The 26,625-nt window shown below is 36.7% G+C and overlaps 1 protein-coding gene across 2 annotated transcripts in view; it reads left to right on the top strand.

The window, feature by feature from the left end:
• Positions 1 to 2,921: 2,921 nt before the first annotated feature.
• The window catches only part of DSC1 (desmocollin 1), a 33,256-nt gene continuing 9,552 nt past the window's right edge, over positions 2,922 to 26,625 (top strand). Inside the window, exons 1-11 of one of the 2 annotated variants that reach the window (XM_057698094.1) lie at positions 2,922 to 3,325; positions 6,549 to 6,633; positions 7,885 to 8,087; positions 9,363 to 9,479; positions 10,486 to 10,641; positions 16,979 to 17,123; positions 18,080 to 18,246; positions 18,678 to 18,812; positions 20,208 to 20,393; positions 22,349 to 22,608; positions 22,758 to 22,900. In XM_057698094.1, the coding sequence (XP_057554077.1) occupies positions 3,263 to 3,325; positions 6,549 to 6,633; positions 7,885 to 8,087; positions 9,363 to 9,479; positions 10,486 to 10,641; positions 16,979 to 17,123; positions 18,080 to 18,246; positions 18,678 to 18,812; positions 20,208 to 20,393; positions 22,349 to 22,608; positions 22,758 to 22,900 (1,660 nt within the window). In that variant the 5' untranslated portion in view covers positions 2,922 to 3,262. The remainder of the gene's footprint in view (positions 3,326 to 6,548; positions 6,634 to 7,884; positions 8,088 to 9,362; positions 9,480 to 10,485; positions 10,642 to 16,978; positions 17,124 to 18,079; positions 18,247 to 18,677; positions 18,813 to 20,207; positions 20,394 to 22,348; positions 22,609 to 22,757; positions 22,901 to 26,625) is intronic. The other variant, XM_057698095.1, reaches the window with a different exon arrangement.

The following is a 26,625-nucleotide window of genomic DNA, read 5'->3' on the forward strand; positions in this document are numbered from 1 at the left end:
AGCCCTCATTGGGCTGTTTGGGAGGATTCAGTGAAACACGTGTCATGGTTTCTGATTCTTAGCAGTGGCTCATTAATTATGAATTTTATTACTTATTTATTTATTGGCCACACCACCCAGTTTGTGGGGATCTTTGTTCCCTGACCACAGGTTGAACCAGTGCCCTTGGCAATAAAAGCATGGATCCTAACCACTGGACCACCAGGGAATCCCCTAAATATGAATTTTAGTTCCCTTTTTATAAACCAAATTAAACAATTACCATTTGAAAATATTTACCCTCCTTTCCTAACTTCCATCACTGCTGTTGTATGCGACTGGTATTGAACTCATTGAGTTGTGATGGGAGAAATGATGCTAAAGTTTCCATTGCAAGGGCCATTAGTGTTTACAAAACTAAGCTTGATGGAATAATGTACTTTTAGTCTAGGATGTCCTGCACGTAATGTAATTTGGATGAATGGAGTGATTTTAAAGAAGAGTTGGTCTTAGATCATAGGTGTTCTTGAATAAAGATATTCAAGGAAAAAAATCTCCTCATGAGTAATAAAAAGAATGCATTAAGATAAGAATTAATGTTTATATTCCAATAGTATTTTTCACAGAAATAGAACAAACAGTCCTAAAATGTGTATGGAACCACAGAAGACCCAGAATAGCCAAAGCAGTCTTGAGAAAGAACAGAGTTGGAGAGATCGTGGTTCCTGATTTCAAACCCTATTACAAAGCTATAGTAATTAAAATAGTATGGTACTGCTCTCAGATGATGGCTGTGGGAGTGGGAGCAGAGTGGAGCAGTAGCAGCAGAGCTGAGGACCCAGAATGTCTGGTCACCTGGGTCTGGATGCAAAGGAAGTTTCCAGTGATGTAGTGCACACGGCCTGGCAGCTAGAGCAGTGCAGACCTGTGTGCCAATGGGGCTGCAGGAGGAGGGGGCATCTCCCCAGCCCTGCCTGCCAGGCTTGGAGAGGCCAGAGGCCCAGGCACACAGGGGTGGGTGTTGGTAGGCAGATGCTCCCCAGGCCTTGGGGTTTCCTGAGTGGACTGCTGGGCAGGTGTGCCAAGGGTGGAGGATGTTGGCCAGTGTGTGCTACCTCCTCAAGGAGGGGAGGAGGGCCCAAACCAGGATGCACTCTATAAGAAGTACAACCTAATATTATTTTTTAAAATAGTATGGTATTTGCATTAAAACAGACACATAGATCAATGCAACAGAACAGAGAGCCCAGAAGTAAACCTATGTTTATGTGGTCAGTTAATTTACAACAAAGGAGGCAAGAATATACAATGAGAAAAGGACAGTCTCTACAATAAATGGTGCTCGAAAAACTGGACAGCCAAGTGCACATGAGACAGCACCATTATCTTCCACGATACACAAAAACTCAAAAAGACTTGAACATAAGACCTAAAACCATCAAACTCCTAAAAGAAAACATATGCGGTAAGCTTCTTGAAATAAATCTTGGCCAAGATTTTTTGAATCTAATCCAAAAGCAAAAACAACAAAAGCAAATACAAACAAGCAGGACTACATAAACTAAAAAGCTTCTGCATAGCAAAGGAAACTATCAACAAAATGAAAAGGCAATGTACTGAATGGGAGAAAAGAATTGCAAGTCACATATCTGATAAGGGGCTAATATCCAAAACAGATAAAGAATTTATACAACCCAAGAGCAAAAAAGCAAACAATCCAATTTAAAAATGGACAGAAGATCTAAATAGACATTTCTCCAAAGACATACAGATGGTCAGTAGGTACATGACAAGATGCTCAGTATCACTAATCAACAGGGAAATACAAATCAAAACCATAATGAGATATCACCTCATACCTGTTAGAGTGGCTATCATCAAAAAGACAAGAAATAACAAGTGTTGGTGAAGATGTGGAGAAAGGAACACCTGTGCACTGCTGGTGGGAATGTAAATTGGTACAACCATTATGGAAAACAGTATGGAAGTTCCTCAAAAAACTAAAAATAGAACTACCATAACCAGCAATTCCACTTCTGGGTATTTATCCAAGGAAAATGAAAATGCTAATTTGAAAAGATATAGCCAAGATATGGAATCAGCCTAAGCTGAACGAATGGATAAAGAAATTGTGGTACAATAGAATATTATTCAGCTATAAAAAGAATGAAATCTTGCCATTTGCAACACTATGAATGGACCTGGAGAGCATTATGCTAAATGAAAGAAGTAGGACAGAGAAAGACAAACACCCATGATCTCACTCACATGTGGAATCTAAGAAGAAAAAAAAAAAAAAAACAAGCTTATAGATACAGAGAACAGATTGGTGGTTTAAAAGAAGAGGCAGGGGATGGGAAATGGTGGGGAGAATGGGTGAAATGGGTTTGGTTTTGTTTTGTTTTTAGTTTAAATAAATTGAATTAAAAATTGTTTTAAGGATTGCAATAAGAAAATTATATCCCAGTATTTCTTCATTCACTTACTTGTATAATGTCAATATACACCTGGTAAATTCCTATGACATCTGGAGAACCAAACCAAAGTGTGCAGACAATAATGAGTAGCCACGATGCGTCTAAGTTGCTGCTGTGAACCAGAGTGCCAGATCTCCAGCAGAACTGCAGTGCTGTGTGTGACAGACTACACCTAAATGCTTAGATGGGGAGATAACTTCCGATGGATATGATTGCACATGCCTGTGTATCCCTGATTTGCCAACAGCAGCTGAGGAGGCATCGCTTCTTTGCAGGACCTTCGTGCACAATCTATGTTTGTACCCAGGGGCAAGACAGGTTAATAAGGCCAAGAAGGAGGGGAGGACGTGGGAGTGGGTAATAGCCAGGGAGGACTTCAGAGCATCAACCTGGGGGGAAAGGGAGGAGGGCTGATGACGGAGGGTGTTCCCTGTTGCTTCTGCCTATGTGTCAATTGGCAGGAGAAATTTTGAAAGTTGTGAGGAGGAGCTAGCGGCTGGGATTAGGGGTGTTTTGTACCCCACCCTTCCCACTTGTAGGAAAACCTCTTTCCATTCCGCGGTAATGGAATTGAAGAACGCGCACTGATCCAGGAATAGGAGGAAAGCAATTGTCCTGCTGCTCCTCCTCTTGTCATTTTTACCACTTGCCTCCTGACTCTTCTCCAAACCCAGCTCATCTGCACCAAAGTGGCAGCAGAATATCCTGCACAAGTGCCAGCCATCTGGAATCTGCTGAAGCCACCCTGTGCATCCCCAGCTGCCCTGTTATCCAGCCACTATCCCTGACCATTGGGACCGCTTCTGATGGCTGCGGCCTCTGCTGCCTCAGGGAGCATCTTATGTAAGCAGCTCCTTTTCTCTCTCCTGGTGAGTAACAAGCGAAGGATTAGGGAATTTAAGCATGTTACTGTGCACATCCTTCCTTCAGTTTCGGCTTGAAAGAGAGTCAGGGTGGGATGGAAGGCAGAGAAGGTAGACTAGGAGAACAAAAACAGATTTGAGAAAAATTCAAGGAAGAGTTGAGAGATCTGTGACCTGGAATGGCAGGTGTTTGGTTTGCTCTTCAAGTTTCCGCTGCCAAGCTGTTCGTATTTCAAGGGAATCCCCTGTTCAATCTTCCTGTGGTGTTTTTCCTTCTAGTGGAATGAATTCACTCCTCAGGCATTTGGCCCAGAAGTTTCTAAGGTTTGCTTTTGCTACTAGTCATTAAATAAGCTGTACTTATTTAATATGCTTAGTTCCACTGAGCTGTGAGAAGAGGAAAATGATTCTGGGTGGGGATGCGAAATATCTAGGCTTTTCGTAGTTTACACAGGAAGGGCTAAGAGAAGGCCAGAGCTCTTAGTTCAAGGAAGGTGTTTAACTTGAAAAAAAAATAATAAAGAAAAATGTGACAGTCATTGAAAGAAATACATTAACTTGGCTTCCACTTAAGTTTTTAGTAGCTTTGTAACTGTGTACCTTAGGTGCTAATTTTTCTTTGGTGGGGAGTGGGGAGAGGGAAGTTGTCCCATATCTACACCTGGTATTTCTGAACACTGAATTTCCTTCTTTTTTTCATTTTAGCAAAATATTTTGGTTTCAAATTATATTTTCAGTATTTAAAAATTTTATTTTATGAGGGTAAACATTTTCTCCATATAAATAATACACTATGTGGGGTTGATGGTCACATTCTCATCCTGTAACTGCCTGGGTGTGGGGGGGTGAGGGGAAAACTCAGAGATCTTTAGTTCATATTATTAGCTAGGTAAAATGTGGGGAAAGCTTTCCAAGATACCCAGGTTTCTTTTTCTTTTGGTCTCTGCTCTGTCCAGTGTCCTTTGGTTCATCCCCTGCCCATCCATCCCTAACCCTCATAATGACTAAAAGTGTGTCTGACCCCAGCTCCTTCCAAATAACTAAGCTGCTCATTTAACTTGAAGACTGGAATAGTGCTTCTAGAGATCTGCATTGGCTCTGTCTGCAGAGGCAGAACCAATGAGTGGGGGCCCTAGGGCAGGAAGGAAAAATGATGGAGGTATAAGTGGGAATGTGGATACACTCTATGAGAAAAATGTGTATGTATAATATATTTGTATATATGCATAGGTTTATGAATCTCTGTATGTATATGTCTGTGTATACATATACATATATTTCTAATTACAAAATGCTCTTGCACAGTCTATATTTAGACCATTACTGATAGGATTTTTTTTTTTTTTTTTAATAACATTTTTTTTTTTTATTTTTTTGGGGGTACACTAGGTTCAATCAACTGTTTTTATACACATATCCCCATATTCCCTCCCTTCCTTGACGCCCCCCCCCCTCGATTCCCCCCCACCCTCCCTGCCCCAGTCCTCCAAGGCATCTTCCATCCTCGAGCCGGACTCCCTTTGTTATACAACAACTTCCCACTGACTATTTTACAGTTGGTAGTATATATATGTCTGCGCTACTCTCTCGCTTCTTCTCAGTTTCCCCTTCACCCCCCGCCCCCTCCCATACCTCGAGTTCTCCAGTCCATTCTCTGTATCTGCTTCCCTGTTCTTGTCACTGAGTTCATCAGTACCATTTTTAGATTCCGTATATGTGAGTTAGCATACAATATTTGTCTTTCTCTTTCTGACTTACTTCACTCTGTATGACAGATTGTAGTTCTATCCACCTCATTACATATAGCTCCATCTCATCCCTTTTTATAGCTGAGTAATATTCCATTGTATATATATGCCACATCTTCTGTATCCATTCATTTGTTGATGGGCATTTAGGTTGCTTCCATGTCCTGGCCATTGTAAAGAGTGCTGCAATAAACATGATGGTACAAGTTTCTTTTGGGATTATGGTTTTCTTTGGGTATATCCCACAGTCTATATTTAGACCATTACTGATAGGATATTTTATACTCAGAAATTTCTTTAGATATATTTTAGTTCATTCCCTGACATTAAGAATGAAAATATTAAAAGGTCAAGTAAATAAAAAGACTCATTTTTTAAAAAGTGGTTATTTAAATTAAAGCAGAATACAAATACAACTTTTTAAATTTTAGTTTTGGGTATTATCTGCCTAACAGAGTTATTGTAAAATTACAGACTGTTTAAGTAGGCTGACACTATATATCCAATAGACGTGGGTGGAATTAGAAAAGAAATATACATCCATACTATGGCTGATGGTTTTCTTTCCTTCTCCCAAATCACGGGTCCTATAACTCTAGAAATATGTCCTTAGAGAAAAATTGGTTATAAAATTGGCCTATCTGTTCTAGCTCTATTTTATATTTAAATAATAACAAAATGGTCATTTTGAAAATCAGTAGAGGAAGCAAATAAACAGAAAATGCCAAGAAAAATAAGTAAAATAGGTTTTGAACTTACATTCACTTTTAAACTGATAGCTTTTCTTTTCTTTTTCAGATAGTCTTTTTTCCCTGAGTTAGGTATCTAGCTTTTTAAAGCAATATTTGTGTCTTGAATTTCATTAAAAATCTTTACCCTGTTGAAGTCTACTCCCTATATTTTGAAATATATTTCTTTTTAGACTAGTTTTATGAATGAGATCCTTTAGACTTTAAAGTTTATGCCAAGCCAGTTCAAGCAGTATTTTGAGATCAGTAAATATTTGTGGGCTTTGTTCTTTAGGAGGTTAAAAACATCCTCAAATATTTTCTTGACTTAACTACACCTCAAATTGCTTGGGGCTGTGAAATGATGATCTGTGTACAGATATGTGATTATTGTATTCCAGAATCAAGTACTTTCTTCATGCTAAAAAATCAGAATGACATTTACAAATTGCCTTAGAGATGATAAAACTGTATATAAAGTCAATGGTTTATAACTTATTTTCTTGAAATGATGCAATACAATTCAGGTTCTAAGAACTCTATTCATTTTAATTCTTTCATTGATACTAAATAATTGTTGTGTCCCTAAAGCCACTTTCTTTGCTGTTTCCTTTTAAAATGAATATGAAAAATATTGAAGGATTAGAAGCTTAATTTGTTTTGGAAATTGACAATACTTTTTTCAATAAGATAAAACTGTAATGTGAAAGTTTGTGATCAAATGTAATTTCTGATTTTTTTCTTTCTTTTGAGGTTTTAATATTATTTTGCGATGCTTGTCAGAAAATTTCTCTTCAAGTTCCTCCACATCTTCAGGCTGAAGCACTTGTAGGCAAAGGTGAGGAACAATGTTAAGAATTTCATAGTTTTAACTGCTACATTTAGTTTCCGGGCATTCTTGTAAAGTTTGGGATAAAAGCCACATGGCATTAAAATTCAACATTGAAATGAAAGATAAACTACTTGTTTTTTCATAGTGGTTAGAAACAATTAAAGGACTAAATTATTTGTATACTTTTCTTGCCAAAATATTAGCGAACATCAGAGGGCTACATTATCTTAGTTTAGTACAAACAAAGCAAGGCACCAAAACCAGAAATATATTTTAGTTTCCTCTGACTGATCTGTTGTTGAAGTTCCAAAGCCAACATTCCTTAATTGATTAGATACAAAACAGATGCATCAACATTGAAGTGCCCCAAAATAAAATTTATGCTTAAGGCTGATTACCGTTAGCAGGTACCCATCAAGAATTTATGTGATCTATTTCACAGAATAGCTTCTGAAAGTCAAATAAAATTTGAAGTAGCCTTATTATCACAGCCATACTGGAGTCATTGGTTGGTTGTTTAGAGTCCAGGGGTAACATTTCTTTCATCAGTGTTTTTTTATTAGCCTTAAGTTTACATCTAGAGAAACACACCTTGTGTGCAGAAGCGGTGTTCTTTCCAAGATAGACAATGCTGTGCCCAGTGCTTTGAGGTTTTGCATTAACTGCTTATATCTTTTAAAAGCACTTAAAAGATACACAGTCTATACTCTAAAGACACAAAGTAAATATGCTAAATATATTAAATATGAATCTATAAAGCAAATATTTTGATACAACCACTAAGCATTATTAAGCATGGGGCTTATTAAGCCTCCAAAAGATTTTATAGAATTAGTACTTGCAATATCACTGAGAAATATTATTTAAGTATAGACCAGTTTTCTTATTTTTTGCAAGATAATTTTAACTATCACAGATTATTGCAAACAAGTTCAAAATCTGACATCATACAGTTACACTACACATAATAGAAAACACATTTGTACATATATATGAGTTAAAGTGGAAACAATAAATCCACTGACATTAAAAATATTTTATGTCTATTCATAAATTAATTTATGATAAAAGCAGTGGAAATGGTGACTCCATCAATTTAATTATTTAATTTTTATGGCCTCTAAGTTTTAGAATAGCAAGTACACCACACATTCCCTATTTTTGCTTCTCATGCGCTGAGTGGAGGTTGTCATTCCTGTAAAACTTGTTCTATTCCTGTTTCACTTTACAAATTACAGTGAAATTTCTTCCCTGCAGTGAATCTGAAGGAGTGTCTCGGGTCTGCCAGCCTAATCCAGTCAAGCGATCCTGACTTCAGAATTCTAGAAGACGGAGCCATTTACACAACACGTGACCTCATTTTGTCTTCTGAAAAGAAGAGTTTTTCCATTTTGCTTTCAGACAGTCAGAGTCAGGAACAGAAGGAGATAGAAATTGTGCTGGAAGCAGGAGGAAAGAAGGTATATTAGGCAAGGCTTGAGGCACAACCATCTGCTCCCGAGAGCCCTTCCTCTCATCTGTTTCCTTCTGTGCTAAAATTATCACTCTTCAGTGCGCACTTGTTTGTCTATTCCACTTGTAATTAACATGTGTAAAGACCAGACTGCTTTAAGGAGTAACAGCGCTATTTACAAATGGTGTAAAGATGAACAACTCTGTAGCCAGGGAGCGAAGTCAGAATTCAAAGGTTTCAGATGATGTTTTGAGGTCTGGCAATAAGAACTACCTACCCGACCTATCCGCAGAACAAGGCAGGGCGGGGCTAAAACTCAGAGAAGATTGATTCTGGCTGGAGGTGTGGGGCTCCACCCTGAGTGGCTTTCTCCCAAGGGACTATGGGTTTGAGTCTCTCTTTAAAGAGATGAAACCGTCTACAGTTTATTCCCATCTCAATAGAAAATTCTAAGAGGTCCCTCTCTTCAGAGAATGCAGCATGGCCAGTCCACGGATTGCTTTGAATGTTCTGACTGTAAGCTCGTCTTCTTGCAGTGAGTGGTCGTGATCAGGGAGAAGGTTACTGGAATTCACAAAAATCTCACTTTAAGCAAACTCTGCACAACGAATTTGGTCTTATGAGATAATTTATTAATAAGTGATTCGATTTATAAGAGATTTTCCCAGCTAAATTCCTGTTGATTACAAGAACTCTTCATCAAATTTAGAATATGCTTGCATATTACATATACTTTAAATTTGTTAAACATTTAGAATAAGGCTTACAAAACATTATTTTATGTTCAAATTGTAAAAAGTCTCCATTTCACTATAAAATAAAATATGCTGGAACACATGCTGACCTATGGGTCTTTATACAGGTATACGCATGCTTCACACAGTAGATAAGATTTTAACAAGTTTTGGTTAAAATTTGTTAAAAATTTGCCACTACTGCTTCTAGTGTCATAAAATCAATTCTTTATTTTGTTAATGGATTATTTCTTTTTAGGGGGTCAATATTTCTGAAAATATCATCTTTCACCAAAACCCCATTAAGTTCTGCTTGGTTAAGTGATAAGAGATTAAATCAGGAAATACATGAACCTGGTTCTTACTCCATGTGTATATGTATGTGTCTTATTAATAAAAAACAGAACTTACAAAAAACAGAAACTGGGCATCACCCATAATATAGTTATGTACAATCATTGCTTATTTTCTTCATGTTACTGTAAATGTGATCACAGTATCTAGAATAATAAGCAATGCTACATTTCATCACCTCTCATCAAATGCAGATTCCTAAGAGACATCCTAAAGATACAGTCCTCAAGCGAAGCAAGAGGCGATGGGCACCTATTCCATGTTCGCTGATGGAGAATTCACTAGGTCCATTTCCACAGCACGTGCAGCAGGTACAGTCCATCTTGTTTGGTTTTATATGTTAGTTTTGTTTCTTTGTTTTTAAAACTTTCCATTTGAATTGAAATAGGGCTTTAACCTGTTGGTACTGATAAAATTATCTAGTCACCAGAACTAGGGTCCTATAGAAGAAAGTCAATTCTATCACTTTCCTCCAAAAATCACATTTGGCATTTAGAAACAATTTGCATATTTTGAGTTCTGACGCTTTTAGGTCTGCACCCAGATTCTCCTGAATACCCCACCAGACTTTAGCATTCATGTACAGAGGACACTCCTACAGATTTTGCATAATTCAATTCCCCCTTTAATTAGCACTTATCCTCACAAAGAAAGGCCAGTATTTCTGTTTTCTAAAAAGTGGTATCACTGCCACATAACTGAGTGTAAGCATAGGCCAGTTTTGAACTTATGCAATTCATGAAGTATTAATTGTGGGAGGAAAGTTGCGTTATTTCTATTTTCTTAACCACAAAAATTTCCATTCCAAATAATTCAAAATCACTGAAATCATTACTATACTTTATATAGGAATAAGAATAAGTGAAAAAGAATTGTAAAGGAATATTCAATGCCATGATTTTTCAGTACATATGCAGATAACTCAAAAGAATTTGGGATGAAATAAGTGACAAGAGTTTGTGGCTTTGCATATTGCAGGGTATGATTAAGAATTTGAAAAACATGGAGGACAGTGGGTAGACAAGTAGAGGAAAGAAAGAATAGATATGTAGGAAAGAGAGCAAGTGATAAAAAATAAACCATTGGAAGATGCCTTAGAGGACTGGGGCGGGGAGGGTGGGGGGGACTCGAGGGGGTGGAGTCAAGGAAGGGAGGGAATACGGGGATATGTGTATAAAAACAGATGATTGAACTTGGTGTGCCCCCCAAAAAATAATAAATAAAAAAATAAATAAATAAACCATCACAAGAGATTAGGTTGAAAATATTTATCAGGGCATATTTGTTCTTTTCCTAAATTGTCACTTATTGTTACAGGTCCAGTCTGATACTGCACAGAACTATACCATCTTTTACTCCATAAGTGGACCAGGAGTAGACAAAGAGCCCGTCAATCTGTTCTTCATAAACAAAGACACGGGGGATATCTTTTGTACACGAAGTATAGACCGTGAGCAGTATCAACAGTTCCAGGTAGGTTGATTGCATTATTAATTCAGAATTATATTTTTTTATTACTGGTTTAATATTTTCAAGCTGTTTATTTATCTATCAGAAGAATCAATTGTTTTAAGATTTTAAACATTGTCCCTGTGTAATATAAACTTCAAATTTCTATTGATACTATAGATGAAGAAAGATAATGGATATCACAAGGGAAGAAAGCAGGGGAAAGCTATAGAAAATATAATAACAATTTTAAAAAACAGGTTTTGATCTGTATAATCCTGAGACAACAGCAGTGAATTTTATTGAGTTTAAAGTTCCCTGTAATAACTTAGCTCAATTATTCTCAACCTTGGCTGTACATTATAAACCACATGATAATCTAAAAAAAAAAAAGCAAACAAACCACAACAAAAAAAAACAACAACTGATGACTGGGCCAATTCCCAGAAATTCTGATTTAATTATTCTCGGATGGGGCCCAGGCAACTGAAAATTTGAAGTCACCCAAGGTGATTCTAAAGGTATCTTGAGGTTGCGGTCCCCTGCTTTAGCCTCTTGCTTTGCACTAACCTTCTTTTCTTTCCTTCCCTTTGACTGTCCTTCAGCAACAAGTATCTTGAATATCAATTTATTTCCTTAGTCATGCAGAATGAACTTACTAAGTCATCTTATTCTATCTAATTTTTCCCAAAGAAAAATTCTAACTCTTCTGAAAATTAAAACCTTTGTTTTTCTGTTTCAACTTCACATATCTCCTTAGTGTTCTGATGTCTAATCTGACATACAAAAGAAATTTACAGTGAGTTTCAGCATGATGGTGAATGTTTAAGCATGTTGTTTAAGGACGTGGTACCTTTGAATTATAAGCATGTAGTAAAGGAATTCTTTGTTCAAGCAGCACGTGAAAGGGAAACATACTTGGGCAGTCCAGAAAGTAATTTCTTAGCAGACATCTGAAAGTTGAGTAGGAATTGGTGGCCACAGAAAGGCAGCCTTGAAAGATGTCAATAAAGGGTGCCATGAGGGAGGAGGGGGAGGAGGGAGCTAAGTGCTCTAGGTAGAGGCATCAGCAACAGAATGAGCCATCAGCTTAAAAAAAATCAACAAGAGCAACAAACAAACTCTGGCAGGAGTGTTGTTTGAAGCTAAGGAAGAGTGTGAAATACGAGGTTAGAGCAGAGAGGAAAGACCACAGTGTGAAGGACCTGATGTTTCATGCTGAGAACTGTATTTTAAGGATGTCAAAGCACGATATAAGGTAGCGCAATTTTTGAAACAACATAAATGTTCCACTTTAGGGTTTTCATAATGAAATAAAAGGCTTGGATTAGAATGTCACATCTTCTTTATGATTTTATGCTCCCTTCCAAATTCTCTAGAGTATTTATACTTTACTCATAATAATATCAAATAGTTACCTTACAAAATAGCTTGCATATGGTCTTATGGGAGAAGTATGCTAATCATATTTTAAATATTTTGACCTTTTAATCAAAAAGCCAAAAAATAATTGATAGATAGGTGTATATATATTTATGTACATGTGTATGTAAATATATGTTTTCTGCTGCTTTTATAGCTCCTTCACAAGAAGAAAAGCTCTAGCACTAGCAGTCATTCTTGTGGAGAAATAAAAAGCTGCCTGCTCTGTATGTTGTGATGTACACTTCATTTCTTATTCTGCTGATAACATCCTATTTATGGATTTTTGAGGTCTTCAGCTGCTTCTCACTGGTCAACCTGCTGTCTCTTTTGGCTTCTTATTAAGATCGTTGCAAGAGGGAAGGGAAAAAGAATAGTTTAAAATTAATAAGTTACTGGAAATTCCCTGGTGGTCTGGTGGTTAGGACTCTGCACTTTCACTGCCGAGAGGATATATATGGTCCGGGAACTAAGATCCCGCAAGCCATATGGTGTGGCATAAAGTAAAATAAAATAATAAAATAAAATAAAACAAAATAAAATGTTACTTCACTATTTTTTGACATCTTTTAAAGGACAAAGGAATAAAATAGTTTGAAATTTTTACTCAAAGTTGGGCTTCTGAGTAATTTCCCTTCAGAATTACTTGTATTTCTCTAGTTTCCATGAACATGCTTGAGACTGAATTGACATTAAGAAACATCAATTGCAAATCAACAAAATTCATAAAACACAACAACCAGATGTAAACATGACACAAGTTGTAAAATCACTTGAGGCAATATGGAATAGAAGCCTTCTCTGTCAATGCAGAGGTTAAAATTAAAATATGTCTTTACTTTTCTATCAAATCAGTTTCACTTATTGTTTTATACTGGAAAGCTTATTTCTCTGGAAATTAGTGGATCTTCCATGTCTGCCACTTTTCACAGGTTATAACCTCAAGAATCTGTTTTCTTCTCTGTTTTATGGGCTGCTCATAGTTGTTTTATCTTTCTCAGAGCTATTGTGACTATTAAATGAGTAATGTTGGCAAAATCACTAAACTGTAAAGCTTTTAAAAAGTATTTTAATGGTAGATCAAATAGTGTAAATACTCCAGAATTTTGTCCTCAAAACTGGGGCTTTTGATGGGATTTCCCAATTCTTTGCTTTTATCTAACGCATATAAATATTAAGTATTAAGAAAGTATTTTTGTTTGAAATCATTTGATTTCATTGATTATCGGGAATGGGGTTTAATTCAATACATATGATTGCTGTGCTCCTGTTCGCACTCCTGCCCCGTGTTGTATTGGTTAATCTTGGCTGGTAAAGATTCTTCTGGATGAGTCACGCCATTATTGCGGTCTGAGGAATTTGTTTTAAACCATTCAACTCATCCAGTCTTTTAAGGATTTATATAAGGCCACTTTCAAGTTTTTTAAAGCAGAGTTGTATAAGAAGTAGTTTTCTTCAATAATTCCCAGTTATTTTATGAAAGAAAGCAGCTGCAAACACACTTCCTCTTTGAATGTTGCAGAGAGTCTGTACCTTATAAGTTTATAGGGAAAAATCAGCTCAGTCGGGTCCCTTCTTACCTATCCAGCCAGAGTCTTACTTAATCTTGTAAGGTATGCTTTCTTTTCCAGACACAGGAGTCTATCCATTGTCTTTATATACACGTTGCTAATTACATTCTGTACACACTCAGCTTTGGTGTCACTGCTCTCCCTTCCTCTGTCCAGTCTACCCTCAATACCCCTCTCTACAAGGCTAAATTCAAATCCCAACTTCTGTTGACAACTGTTTACACATTCCCAAAGATGAGAGCAATTTCAGAGATAAGGGCCAAAAAGGCTAAAAGGGCTAAAAGCGATGCGGTTCTTCAAGCTACAGAAGAATCCAAGGCGGAAATGAAATCACAATAGTAGACACAAGAAATTTACTTGTTTATTAAATATATCTATTTATTTTTACGTATTTATTGGCTGCGTTGGGTCTTCATTGCTGCACATGGGCTATCTTTAGCTGCAGTGAGTAGGCGCTACTCCTCGCTGCAGTGCACAGGCTTCTCATTGTGGTGGCTTCTCTTGTTGCAGAGCATGGGCTCTAGGCACATGGGCTTCAGTAGTTGTGTCACGTGGGCTCAGTATTTGTGGCTTGCAGGCTTAGTTGCCCCTCAGCATGTGGGATCTCCCTAGACCAGGGCTCCAACCCATGTCACCTGCATTGGCAGGCGGATTCTTAACCACTGCACCAAGAGGGAAGTCCCAAGAAATTTAAATAATACTCTTCTAACTCAGCTAAAAATGCGACTAATTCCACTAAAGTATAGTATTCTATTTATACTTATTGTAACAATATTTAAATACCATTATTGCTTTTTATATAGAATAATGGGAGCTAGACTGCAAAACCATTAGTTTTATTGAGGTTTTTGAAACTGTTGCTTTCATGACTAATTATGAAAATATTTATAAGTAGTTTCTTTACCATATGAACATTAGTGAATTCTCCTAGAGATCCAGGCTGTGGTTTAAAGTTCAGTGCCATTTCTAGTTTAAATCATCTTTACAATAATCATTTGAATTTTTATTTATTTTGGAGATGCTGAGCACATTAATGGTGAAAACTAAAACTAGTACCTGAAATAGTACCAGAAACAAAATCACTATATCTGAAAATCAGTGGAATGTGAAACAATGATATTTATTTGTAGTTAAGCATCAGGACATATTATTTTAAACTACAGGTGATTATACAGCAAGAAGTAGATGATTATTTTCCATTGAAAAGAAAAATTAGTGTAAATTACAGCAAGTTGGACTTAGGTTAGATAGGGAGATGTTTTAATGCCAGTGTCGTGAGGTAGAAGAATTCATTACAAGTGGTCCCATAGAATGTTTACGACAGTTTTTACAGAGGGCAAGCTTAAGGGATTGTTTATTTTCCTAAAAAAGAAAGATGGATGAAATTGAATACAAAAAGCTATTTATTGGTGAATTAGCCAACATAAGGCACGGTGTTAGGTGCTTCAGTCACACGAATATCCTAAGTCTCAGACTTCACCCCCTGAGGACAATTAGAAACTAATAGGGACATAAAACAATTACACGGTTTTCTCTAGCCAAAACTCTCAAAATGACAGCAGTTTAAAGAAAGAAAGAAATAAAGAGAACAAATGTGAGGGGAGGGACTTCCCTGGTGGCGCAGTGGTTAAGAATCCGCCCGCCAATGCAGGGGACAAGGGTTGCATCCCTGGTCCGGGAAGATCCCACATGCCACAGGGCAACGAAGCCCATGCGCCACAACTACTGAGCTTGCACTCTAGAGCCCGCGAGCCACAACGACTGAAGCCCGCATGCCTAGAGCCCGTGCTCCGCAACAAGAGAAGCCACTGTAATGAAAGAGTAGCCCCTGCTTGCTGCAACTAGAGAAAGCCTGCATGCAACAATGAAAACCTAACGCAGCCAATAAATAAATAAGTAAATAAATAAATAAATTTATTTTTTAAAAAATATGAGGGGAGAGGGAGGGATTGATAGGAAGGCTGAATAGTGTGTCACCTTGTGGTGGTGATGGTGGTGGTGGTGAAGTGATGATAATATACTCCTGTATCTCTGAGTGCAGAATTTATTAAGATACAGGGATCAGACTGATAGAAATCAAAGTATAAGTTTTATTATTGAAAAAGCCCAGCTGGAGGTTGTTTGGGGAAAAGTGAAAAAGGGAACAGAGAGAACATGGATGGTGATTTCAAAGCCTTCTGTCCTGGAGATTGGAGTGTAAACTTCTTCCCCTTCAGGTTAGCATGTGAAGATGAAATGTTGCCTTTCAACACAACACTGAGGGTCTTGTGTTACTTTGGTAGATGATAGGAAGATCACGGAGGAGTCTGGTTAGGGGAAATGACGATTAAAATTGTTCTTTTGGAAATGATTCTGACTCCTGAGGGCTATACAGTTTGGAGAAGATCCACTAGGACAATGGTAGGAAAACTGGTAGGACATGTGTGTAGGATAAAACATGAAAGCTGATAGGATACATTTGGAGTCCCATGAGTATGACGGCATTGAGAATGGAAAAGAGAAGATGAATGACAGAGATGTAGAAATGCTGTAATCTCTAGAACCTGGCAATTGACTAATATAAGGCTAAAGAGAGGGAGGAGTTTGATACCTGATATCTTAATCCTGGTTCATTTTAGAAAATGGTTAAGGGAGGGAAATCAGGAAAGCTAACTATGGTAAGGAACTGAGTTAACAGAGTTTGCCTTGGGCAGATTTAGTTGTTCCCGTCAGTGAAGAAAATCTGTGTAACTCAACAACCATTTACCAAATACTTACTATGCATACACCACATAGGAAGAGTTCAGACATTATTTGATGTGTTTAAAGAGAAAGGCCATTAAAATCCTTGCATTTAGGGCCAAGATATATCATTTTGAGATAGAGTTTGGAATATATATGTGATTTTATTAGCATTTTTACTACACAAGAAATACATGTTAATGAGAGAAAAATGAGAAAATACAGGTAAAGAACACATAATTGAATCACCCAGAAGTAGTTGATATTTATATGTGTATATAAATCTACAAATAACTAGAATCATATTTTGTGTAAACTTTAGAAAAAAAATACTTGTTATTAGCATGACTGGGGGAAGTCTCGTGCATTCTTACAAGCAGAACAGCACATAGTTAATTCAGGGAACAGAGTAGCCGCATTCAGCGGGAGTGCGCGATGCTTGCTGGGAGAATAATGAGAAAGGACTGAAAGCATAGGGCAGGCATAGACTGCACTGCTGTGTTGCCTCTCTCTTGCATAAGTTCTTAGTTACGTAGGCCTTTGCCAATGATTTTTTAAAATATTACCTCTTTTCCCTACTGCTAGGTTTAATTGTGTGCCTAATTTGTTGTTTAAGAATCAGCCAATGGTGTCTGTCTGCCTTTTAGGTCATCGCCTACGCAACCACTGCGGATGGTTACGCACCTGAGTACCCGCTCCCATTACTATTCAAAGTTGAGGATGATAACGATAATGCCCCCTATTTTGAAGAGAAAGTGACCATCTTTACGGTGCCTGAAAATTGCCGAATGGGTAAGTTCATATCCGAGGAAAAGCAAGAGATTTTTGCTTCAACTGAATTCTTCATTAATGTTTTAAGCACAGTTAGGCAAAATATTTTTAAATGCGTGGCTTTCAAGATATTCTACATAAAACTTTGCATTCTTATACGATCACAGGCTCTTCAAAGTCAAAGCTTTTGTGCTTATTTTCTAGGCACAGGTAGAAGGCAGCTAACTGATCCACAAAGTTAATAACTTTCTTGGATTAATCGACAATGAAAGACGAAGGCTGTTTATATTTTCTCTTTTGATCATGTACCTTTGTGTCCCAAATGTATTTACAAGGCAATAGATCATTTGAATTTCTATAAAGTCGCAATACATTTTCAAGCACCCAGAAATAGTTTATGGTATGGAAATGTTGATATCATTCTCCCACGATAAATGGTTTGCTAAAAAACATTGCCAGCACTCTTGATTTCTAAGCCATAAACCTTGTCCAAATGATACTTAGACTGTGGCATAATGTTTGTCTTGTGTGTGTGAACAATTCAGCACATTTATTAACATATGAAGACGTGAAACCTTTGTTATCATATGCAAAGCTGTGCTCTTCCTTTAACATTATCAAGTTGGGCATAAAAGAAACAAGATATACAGAGAAGGCCCCATCCAAAAATGGCCCATGAACTGGATTGGGAGGAAGAATTTGAGAACCACTGTTACTAAGGGTGGGGCAGATGTTCTCAGGTATGTAGAATACAAATCATGTTATCCACAGTAGCCACCTAAGTGAAGTTTCCAGGTAAGGGGAACTTGGAGTTGTGGGAGAGCAGTTAGATACTTCTCCACTTATCTGTAAAATTAATCAACTTTTGTGAGTTTTTTGGGAGAATATGCCACAGCCACGCCTTGATTTTAATTTTAATTGTAATTCAATTATATCGCTATTTTAATTTGTTGACAATATTGGATTTATCTAAACAGGAACTACAGTGGGAAAAGTGACTGCCATAGACCTCGATGAACCTGACACTCTACATACTCGTCTGAAATATAAAATCTTACAGCAGATTCCAAGCCATCCAAAGCATTTCTATGTACATCCAGACACAGGTGTCATCACCACAACTACACCTTTCCTGGATAGAGAAGTAATGATTGCTTAATTAATTTCTCAATCACTAAACTATATTTAAACTGATCATGAATTCCCAGAGAAGTTACAATAAGGCCTCCGGTGGCCACCTCTCCAAGAATGTTTCCATATAGGCTGTGTTTAGGGCTTCTCAGAGCCCTTCCTTTGTCCCTACAGAGATTTTGGGAAGGTGTAAGGTCTCACTTAGAAATCATTGACTTGATTTGATGTGGGGATAGCTAAAATAGCTTTACATTTTAAAATGTTATATTAAAAACATTGGCTTTCCATTGTACTGGCTGAAATATATCTTTTCTATATTTGTATTTATGGTGGCCTTTTTTGAAAAAAAATTAAAAAAAATGTAAATTAATGAGAAATTGCTATGAGAATCACAAGTTACGGGAAATATAAATGTTCATCAGTGTACCTTTTTCTTTTTTTCAGAAATGTGATACGTACAAGTTAGTAATGGAAGTGCGAGACATGGGGGGCCAACCTTTTGGTTTATTTAACACAGGAACAATTACTATTTCTCTTGAGGATGAAAACGACAATTCACCATGTTTTACAGAAAATTCTGTGAGTATATCTCTGTATTCATTTATCTAGGTTCATTTACTTTTTCGAAAAGCAAATCTGGAATTTGGTAGCTCTGTGAGATTACACATTTTGGTTTTAATAGCTACCACTTACAAATCACATTGGCAGAAAAATATGATTTCTGTAAAAATAATCAAATTGCCAGTTGTTTCTGGATGCTAGGAAAATAGCTGCTTTCTTGGCCATCTACAAGTTCTTAGCCCTTGAGTTCATTCATGTAGTCAGTATTTCTTGAATGCCAAGCTCTGGTATCAGATTCTTTGTACTTAAATTCCTTTTATAGGGTGAAAAGGAAGAGGGCATTTGTCTTTGTTCTTTACACCTCAACTTTATAAGGTAACAAAAGGACTAGTTTACATCTTCTGCTCTGCTGGGGAGTCAGTAGTACAGGTTGCTCACTGCCATCTACACATAGGCTCTTTCTGGATTATATATAAGCAAACTTTTTACTTAGGAAGTACTTTTACTTAGGATGATACTTCCAGGAAATGATTCCTCTTTCTTAAACTTTTAGTGAGTAATCTGCTTTTTTTCATTAATCTATAATAGAATACAAGTCAAAGAAGGGAAAACCTATAGTGAGAAGCACATTTATACAATTTTTTACAATAATCTCAATGACTTATAAGGATATGTTTTATCTCCTATTTCATAAGAGGAAATGAAAAGTAAGTTAAGTAATTTGCCCATGCTCTCATACCTAGAGACCACGTAAGAGGAATAAGTGAGATTAGAGTCTATATCTATTAAAAAAAAAAATCTATATCTGTTTTGTTCCAAAAGCTATCATATCAGGCTATCATTCTTCTATGAATTCATTTTACATCTCTAGAAGACTCTGATTTACTACTTTTTTTAGTCTTTTTCTGTAACCATATTTCTTTGGGGGGGATGGGTGATTAAGGGAGAGAAACTTTGATTTAATTTCTCAAAGAAGGGAAAATTTTTTCCTTAGAGTGTTTGCCTGTGAATCAAAAGTTTTAAAAACTCAATTTATAATCATCTTTAAATATTGAAGGCTTCATATCTTAATAGAAAGCATTTTACTTATAAAAAGAGGCAACAGAGTGTAAACATTATAGAGATTCAGAATAGAGACAAATCTGAGGGCTTGAATGACTAGGAGAATCACCTCAGAGAAGTTGCACAGTTAAGACATGAGTTAATCTTTGAAGAATGGAGAAGATTTGAAACAGCATTATTAGTTTATCGAGGTAAGAAGGGAGTTTATGCGTTAAATGTGTAAATTCTTCCCACTGTATAATCACACATTTCCATATCACTTTGCTTTCTTTTTCTTTAAATATAACTTTGAGTTGCAAAATCACATCATTAAAACTATGAATTTATAATAACAAGAGGCAATGGTTTCAGTATTTTGCAGAAGTAGAAGAAAACAGAATTGACGTTGAGATTTTACGAATGGTGGTACGTGACCAGGATTTGCCAAACACGCCTCACTCAAAAGCTGTATACCAGATCCTACAGGGAAATAAAGACGGAAAGTTCAAAATTAGCACAGACCCAAATACAAATGAAGCAGTCTTGTGTGTTATCAAGGTAAAAAAATTACACACACACACACACGCGCGCGCGCGCACATATATGTATCAAGCAATGCTTTACAAAATTCTAACTTATGCTTGAGCATTTATAAACATATAAAAAGTAATTCCTGTATATATATAACTAGAGTGTTGCAATGCAATGCTGGAACGATTTACATTGTTTCATCTAGAAATCTTTTTTTATTATTATTTTATCCTCATTTTCTCTTAGAGGAAAGGCATGGCCGGTACAAAACTGTTCTATATACGAGGAAAACCAAAGCAGAGACATGTTGAATTAGTAAATAGATATTTGCCTTAGAAGGGGTCTGAGACACCCACTTATCTGAATTCCTTGTCTTATGAAACACAAGACAGAGATACAGGGAAGAATCAATAAAAAATCGACCTCTTGACTTTTCAGTTTCCTTCCTGCTCATATTATGCTTTTACCACTCTATAATGTATTTTGACAGACCATTTACTAAATATGTAGCAGCTGAATAATTAATTAATCAAGTAATTAATTCCCCTATATTTGAGGTAGCCAGTGCTTTGGGATTTTTAAAATTTAATTGCATTTACTGGCTCAGAGAACGATCACTTTAACTGAACTTGTTTTCTTTCTGAGTCCTTCTACCTACACTCCTCACTAACCTCTTACATCTTTCCTCATTAATTTCTTGGAGACAGTGTATTTTCTTAGAAGTGATGTGTATAAATTTTGCCTTCCTTATAAAATTTTTAGAAAATGCCCTTTAATTACAATATTGCCTATTTTTTGTTTCTTTTTTTTCTTTATTTCTTTTAAAGATATTTTTGGATTTTTTTTCTAGATTTATTCCTCTCTTTTTGAGAGAAATATTGATAGATTTTAGTTATATTGATAGATTTTAGTCTCTAATATTTTATTGTTTTGGGATTCTTTCTAGTTATTCAGTTCAGGAACTAACAAATCCAAAAGTAATGTACTTTGAAAAGATGCTGCTTGATAATATGATTACTCTTTGACTAAGATGCTCAGAGTAACTGCTCCATTATAGCCAAATCTCATGTCCTAGTAGCCTTATTACCAATCCAAACTTGGGTCCACTCTCCTGCTTGCAGTAAAGCCAATCTACTGACACCGGGTTGTGATGAAGGAAAGCTCAGCTTTATTGTAAAGGTGCCCATACAAGGAGAACAGGTGGCTTGTGCTTAAAAACCCCAAATTCCCCAGAGGAGTTTAGCAAACCATTTTTAAAGGTACGGTGAGGGAGGGGCATCCCAGGTATGTGATCAGCTCGTGCAGAGTTCTCTGAGTGGTTGATGGTGAGGTAACAGGGTGGTGTCACTGGGGTTAACTGTTATCAGTCCTTAGGCCTGAGGGCTATGAGCTCTTGGTCAGTCAAGTAGTTAATATCCTGCACTGGAGTGGGGGGTTTCACATCTTTAAAACAGCTCAGCAAGTGTATATCAGATACTGTTACCTAGGTACTGCAGAAAGGAGCTAAAGCAGAGGCTATGGGGGAGGTCTGCCTTGGAAGGGCCCACGGGGTCCAGCTTTGTTACAGTCTACCTATTGATTTTATATACTTAGCTTACAGGGACTTTTGCTGATTTAGTTATCACTGTTATCCCATTTGACAAATAATAAAATAATGAGAAATAGTCCATTTGAATTTATTCCAACACTTATTCTGTATTTCTCTATTAGTATTTAAACTTGCAATGAGAAAAATGAAAGCAGGACCTTCCCAAAGGAAAATGAGAAGAAAAATTGGTTGAATCTTAAAAATCAACAATTTTGCGTTTGATAAGTGTTTGTCGCTATGGGAAGCTAAATTGGTCATTAATAGATTAGCAGCAGCTTTTGGTAACATTTTATACATAAAAATGATTTTCCCTTTTGTGCTAAAACTTGGAGTCACAGTTGTCTTCTATATATACTGTTAAATATCGACTCATTAAAGTATGTTTATTGACCAGCCATTGAACTATGAAGTCAATCAACAAGTTGTTTTGCAAATTGGTGTACTTAACGAAGCACAATTCTCTAAAGCATCAAACTCACAAACTCCTACTATGTGCACCACAACTGTCACTGTTAAAGTTAAAGACCTTGATGAGGGCCCCGAATGCCAACCACCAGTAAAAGTCATTAAGAGTAAAGATGGCCTCCCCGTGGGCACAGAACTCCCTGGCTACAAAGCCGTGGATCCGGAAAGGGGCACTGCTGAGGGCTTAAGGTAATGTATTTTCAAAATGTCCTTCTTTTCAATTGTAATGATAATTGATTTCAAATTTGGGAACATTCTGTGTATTTTTCAGAATGACAGATTTTGAGATTATGTCCACTCTTTGGTTTGAGTGTTTATATTTGATTTCTAAAAACTAGGTATAAGAAGATAGGAGATGAAGATAACTGGTTTGAAATTGATGAAAACACTGGTAACTTGAAAACTATAAAAGTTCTAAATAGAGAATCGACATTTGTAAAAAACAACGGATACAGTGTTTCCATAATTGCAATGGATGCAGGTGAGTGCAATTTTCTAGAAATAAAATATAAATATAGGACATATTTTTAAGGAAATCTTGGAGTTCAATTTCTTTGTTTCCAGATCAAAATTTAATGCAAACAACGTTTGCATTATGATTGCTTACTGTCTTGGAAACCACCCAATTTTGGTCCCAGTGCATCACTAATGCAAAACTTGGAGGTGGTGAATGGCCAAAGCCCAAGTTTAAAGATTCATATTATTTGATTTCTGCCATGAACATAGTGGGATCATCAAGGATTTCTATTTTTTTCAGGAGTACAGATTTAGATTATTCTGATTTGAACTTACTGGAGGGGTTCAACCACCTAAAACAGTTGGGTTTAGATAGATTTGTTCTGAGTCTCTTTTTAAAAGTCTTTTGCTGAGGTTTGCAATCATTCTCCAAGGTTAAATCTAGAACCTATCTTGTGAAGAAATATCCTTCAAGTGTCTGAAAATAGTGATTTCAAAATTCTTTTGAACATATTCTCCAAGCTGTAAATCATTTTTGAATATGAACCTTTGCAGTGCAAGCCCTGTTAGTTGGCTTCTCTTTCTGTAATGCAAGTGCCTGACTTAAGCTTTGATTGCTCTCTCAAATAAACACATTGCCAGCCACAGAACTAAATCAAGAGCCAGGCTGACCCCTACCCCATCTCCCCAGGCTCCTTTGTTTCAGAGATCTTGGTTGATTTCAGTAACTCACCTTTTAGGCTGCTTGTTTTTTGTCTTCCCACACTTTAAATTCCTACTCTTGTCTTTTAAATTCATCAATAGTGAGCCTGTGAAACCCAAGACCCCAATCTCCACCTCAATAAAAGCAGAATCCCAGGTGTCACTCCGCTGGTCCCACCCCGTCCCCCACAAACTTACTCTTGCTTTGTGGCCCCATGTGTGCCATGTAATTTTCAGGACTTGTAAGTAATAAACCTTTTTTTTTTTTTAAGTTTCCTGATGGTTATTACTTAGGGCATCTTCCAATCATAATAGGAACCACAAGGGCCAGTTCAGCTACAACCTTGGATATTGATGGGCGGAGACCAGCCCACAACCACCCCCATATATTTACTAGTGTGTTTATTTATGTAAATATACTACTGTGCTAATTTAGACATCATAAAAATAGATATTAAAAGAAGATGATAAAAAATATAAATAGAAGTTACAATATGGCATTCCATTACACCAGTTGCACACTCACTCATTCGGGGTAAATTTCCATAAATTACAAAGATGAATGAAGTTGGGCTTTTATGACAGAGCCTATCTGCTTAATCCAATATGGTTTCCACTATTTTGGTGGTTAGCATATATTTATACACTAGATGTTCAAGACAAGCTGGTATGGCAATGCTGTGGTCTTTTTCTATAGAACCATTGAATTTCTTTAGAAGCAATGGGTGAGTGTATGAGTAAACACACATCAGATGCCATGGAAATAAACAAAAGTTGAAAGTAAGTCATGGAATGCCTCGTGTTTATTCATTTTGCCCCTTGATATTTTGATAATAAGATAAAGACAAATGTTTTCTCACATATTATACCCATACTTTTTTCTATAGCTTTACACTAAAAGCCACGTCTACTAAAAAAAAAAAAAAGATTCTCTAATGAGAGACAAATGTGAAACTAATGAAGATGCTGTTGCTTATGATTTATACGGGGAGGGCAAGCCAGTTCATCCACAAGTGTCCCATTCAGGTTTTTTCCTTCCTCCCTCTCTCAGCCTTGGTCTATTCCTATTGCCCTGGAATGGAAATAGTCTGTTGCATGTTATAATCAGTGAGATGACCAAGCAGTTTGAAAGAACTATGCCCATGAGCCAAAAATATTTAGATTTCAAAATCTGAAAGAAAACCGCAGTTTGAATATTGTTACTTAATCATGTGCATATGATCTTCCTTTCCTCTTGATACCTCTCACACAATCTTTTAATGTAATTCAGTATAAGTAGAAGAAAAATAAAGAATGGGGAAAACATTAACTGAGAAGTATAGTTAATATTGCCACTACTCTATAATCCTGGTAATTTACTGCTCCCGTATAAGCAAAAGTGAAATCTGAATGGTTCAGGAACGCAATGATTATGTCAAACAAGGATTTATATGTACTCACTTATTCTACAAATGTTGATTGTCTTTTAAGTTCCAAGTATTAGGCCATGAAAAATAGGATTCATAACACAAAGATGACTTTTCACATGATGTCAATTGAAGGATTATTACATGCTCATAAAAGATTCCCTGGTATGAAAACTTTCCCCATCAAAGAATGTATGGATATTGTGAGAAGTGGAAATCAGTTAAAGAGTTGCCCAGATTGAAGAGTAAAGGGAGGAAATTTCATGGAAATGCAGAGGCTTAGTGATAGATAATGAAATACTCTTTGGAGAGAAGGAGAATATGGAAAACAGATATAAGAAATTAACTTTGTCTTTTGGTGATAAAAGAATGTCTTTAACTACAGTGATCATAGTACAAAGAAATGAAATGTCACATCTAAACTGTAAGTCTCTGTCCCAGGCTCATGGATAACCTGGATGTGCTCAAGAAGTAAAGATAAGTGTGTTATAAATTTTAATGGAAGACCATACAGTGTCATGAAGGATTTTGTTTATTTGAACTTTAATCCATTTAATATATGCTTCCAAGGGCCAAATGTGAGTTATTACTTCTATTTCCAATGAATGTTCAGTTTTGATACTCAACTATTTCATGATGCTGATCTACGTATTCTAGCTTTCTCAGAATCCAATTTATTTCCTTGTACTTTTTTTTGCAACATTAGGCTATTTTCTACTTATTTGTTTATTTATTTATTTATTTACTTATTTATTTTTATTGGCTGCACTGGGTCTTCGTTGCTACATGCAGGCTTTCTGTAGTTGTGGGGAAAGCAGGGACTACTCTTCATTGTAGTGTGCAGGCTTCTCATTGTGGTGGCTTCTCTTGTTGCACAGTGTGGACTCTAGGCTCACAGGCTTCAGTAGTTGTGGCGAATGGGCTCAGTAGTTGTGGCTCACAGGCTCTAGAGTGCAAGCTCAGTAGTGTGGTGCACGGGCTTAGTTGCTCTGCGGCATGTGGGATCTTCCCGGACCAGCGCTCGAACCCGTGTTCCCTGCATTGGCAGGTGGATTCTTAACCACTGTGCCACCAGGGAAGCCCTTCTTGTATTTTTTTGTCAGTTCTTTTTGTCAGTCAGGCCGGTTTCCATGCTTTCACTCTAGAAAGCACTGTTCTATACACCCTCCAACTAGAATAGGATTGCCCCTCCTGTTTGAAATTTGCTTTTTCATGTGAATGGCAGTGACATCTTCTGTGATAGCTCTCACTAGTCTTTGTTCAGTTCTTTGAATACCTTTTAAGCCCTCCTTCCCTGGGAATAATGCTGTAATTATCACAGGTGTCTTCTCTATAAAAGGGTGCTCTCATTGTTTCTCAAGTACATTCTTATCCTCTACCTAGATGGACTATGAACTCATTTTCATAATAGGACGCTTATCTTTGCTAAATATCTTTTACCAAGCATCTGGCAGAAATCTTGGCATGTTTGCTTCATGTATGTACTGATATTCGTGATTCTTCTGTCGCTCGAGAGCCCTGTGAATCTCCAGGTCCAGGTTGCGAATTTCACTACCAAGAGCTTTGCAAGTTCCAAGTTCAGGCACTTGGAACAGTTAGTTTTAATGTAGAAACTTGAGTTCAACAGTTTACAAATTTTTTT

This window comes from Hippopotamus amphibius, chromosome 11 (genome assembly GCF_030028045.1).
Source record: "Hippopotamus amphibius kiboko isolate mHipAmp2 chromosome 11, mHipAmp2.hap2, whole genome shotgun sequence".
NCBI lineage: Eukaryota > Metazoa > Chordata > Mammalia > Artiodactyla > Hippopotamidae > Hippopotamus > Hippopotamus amphibius.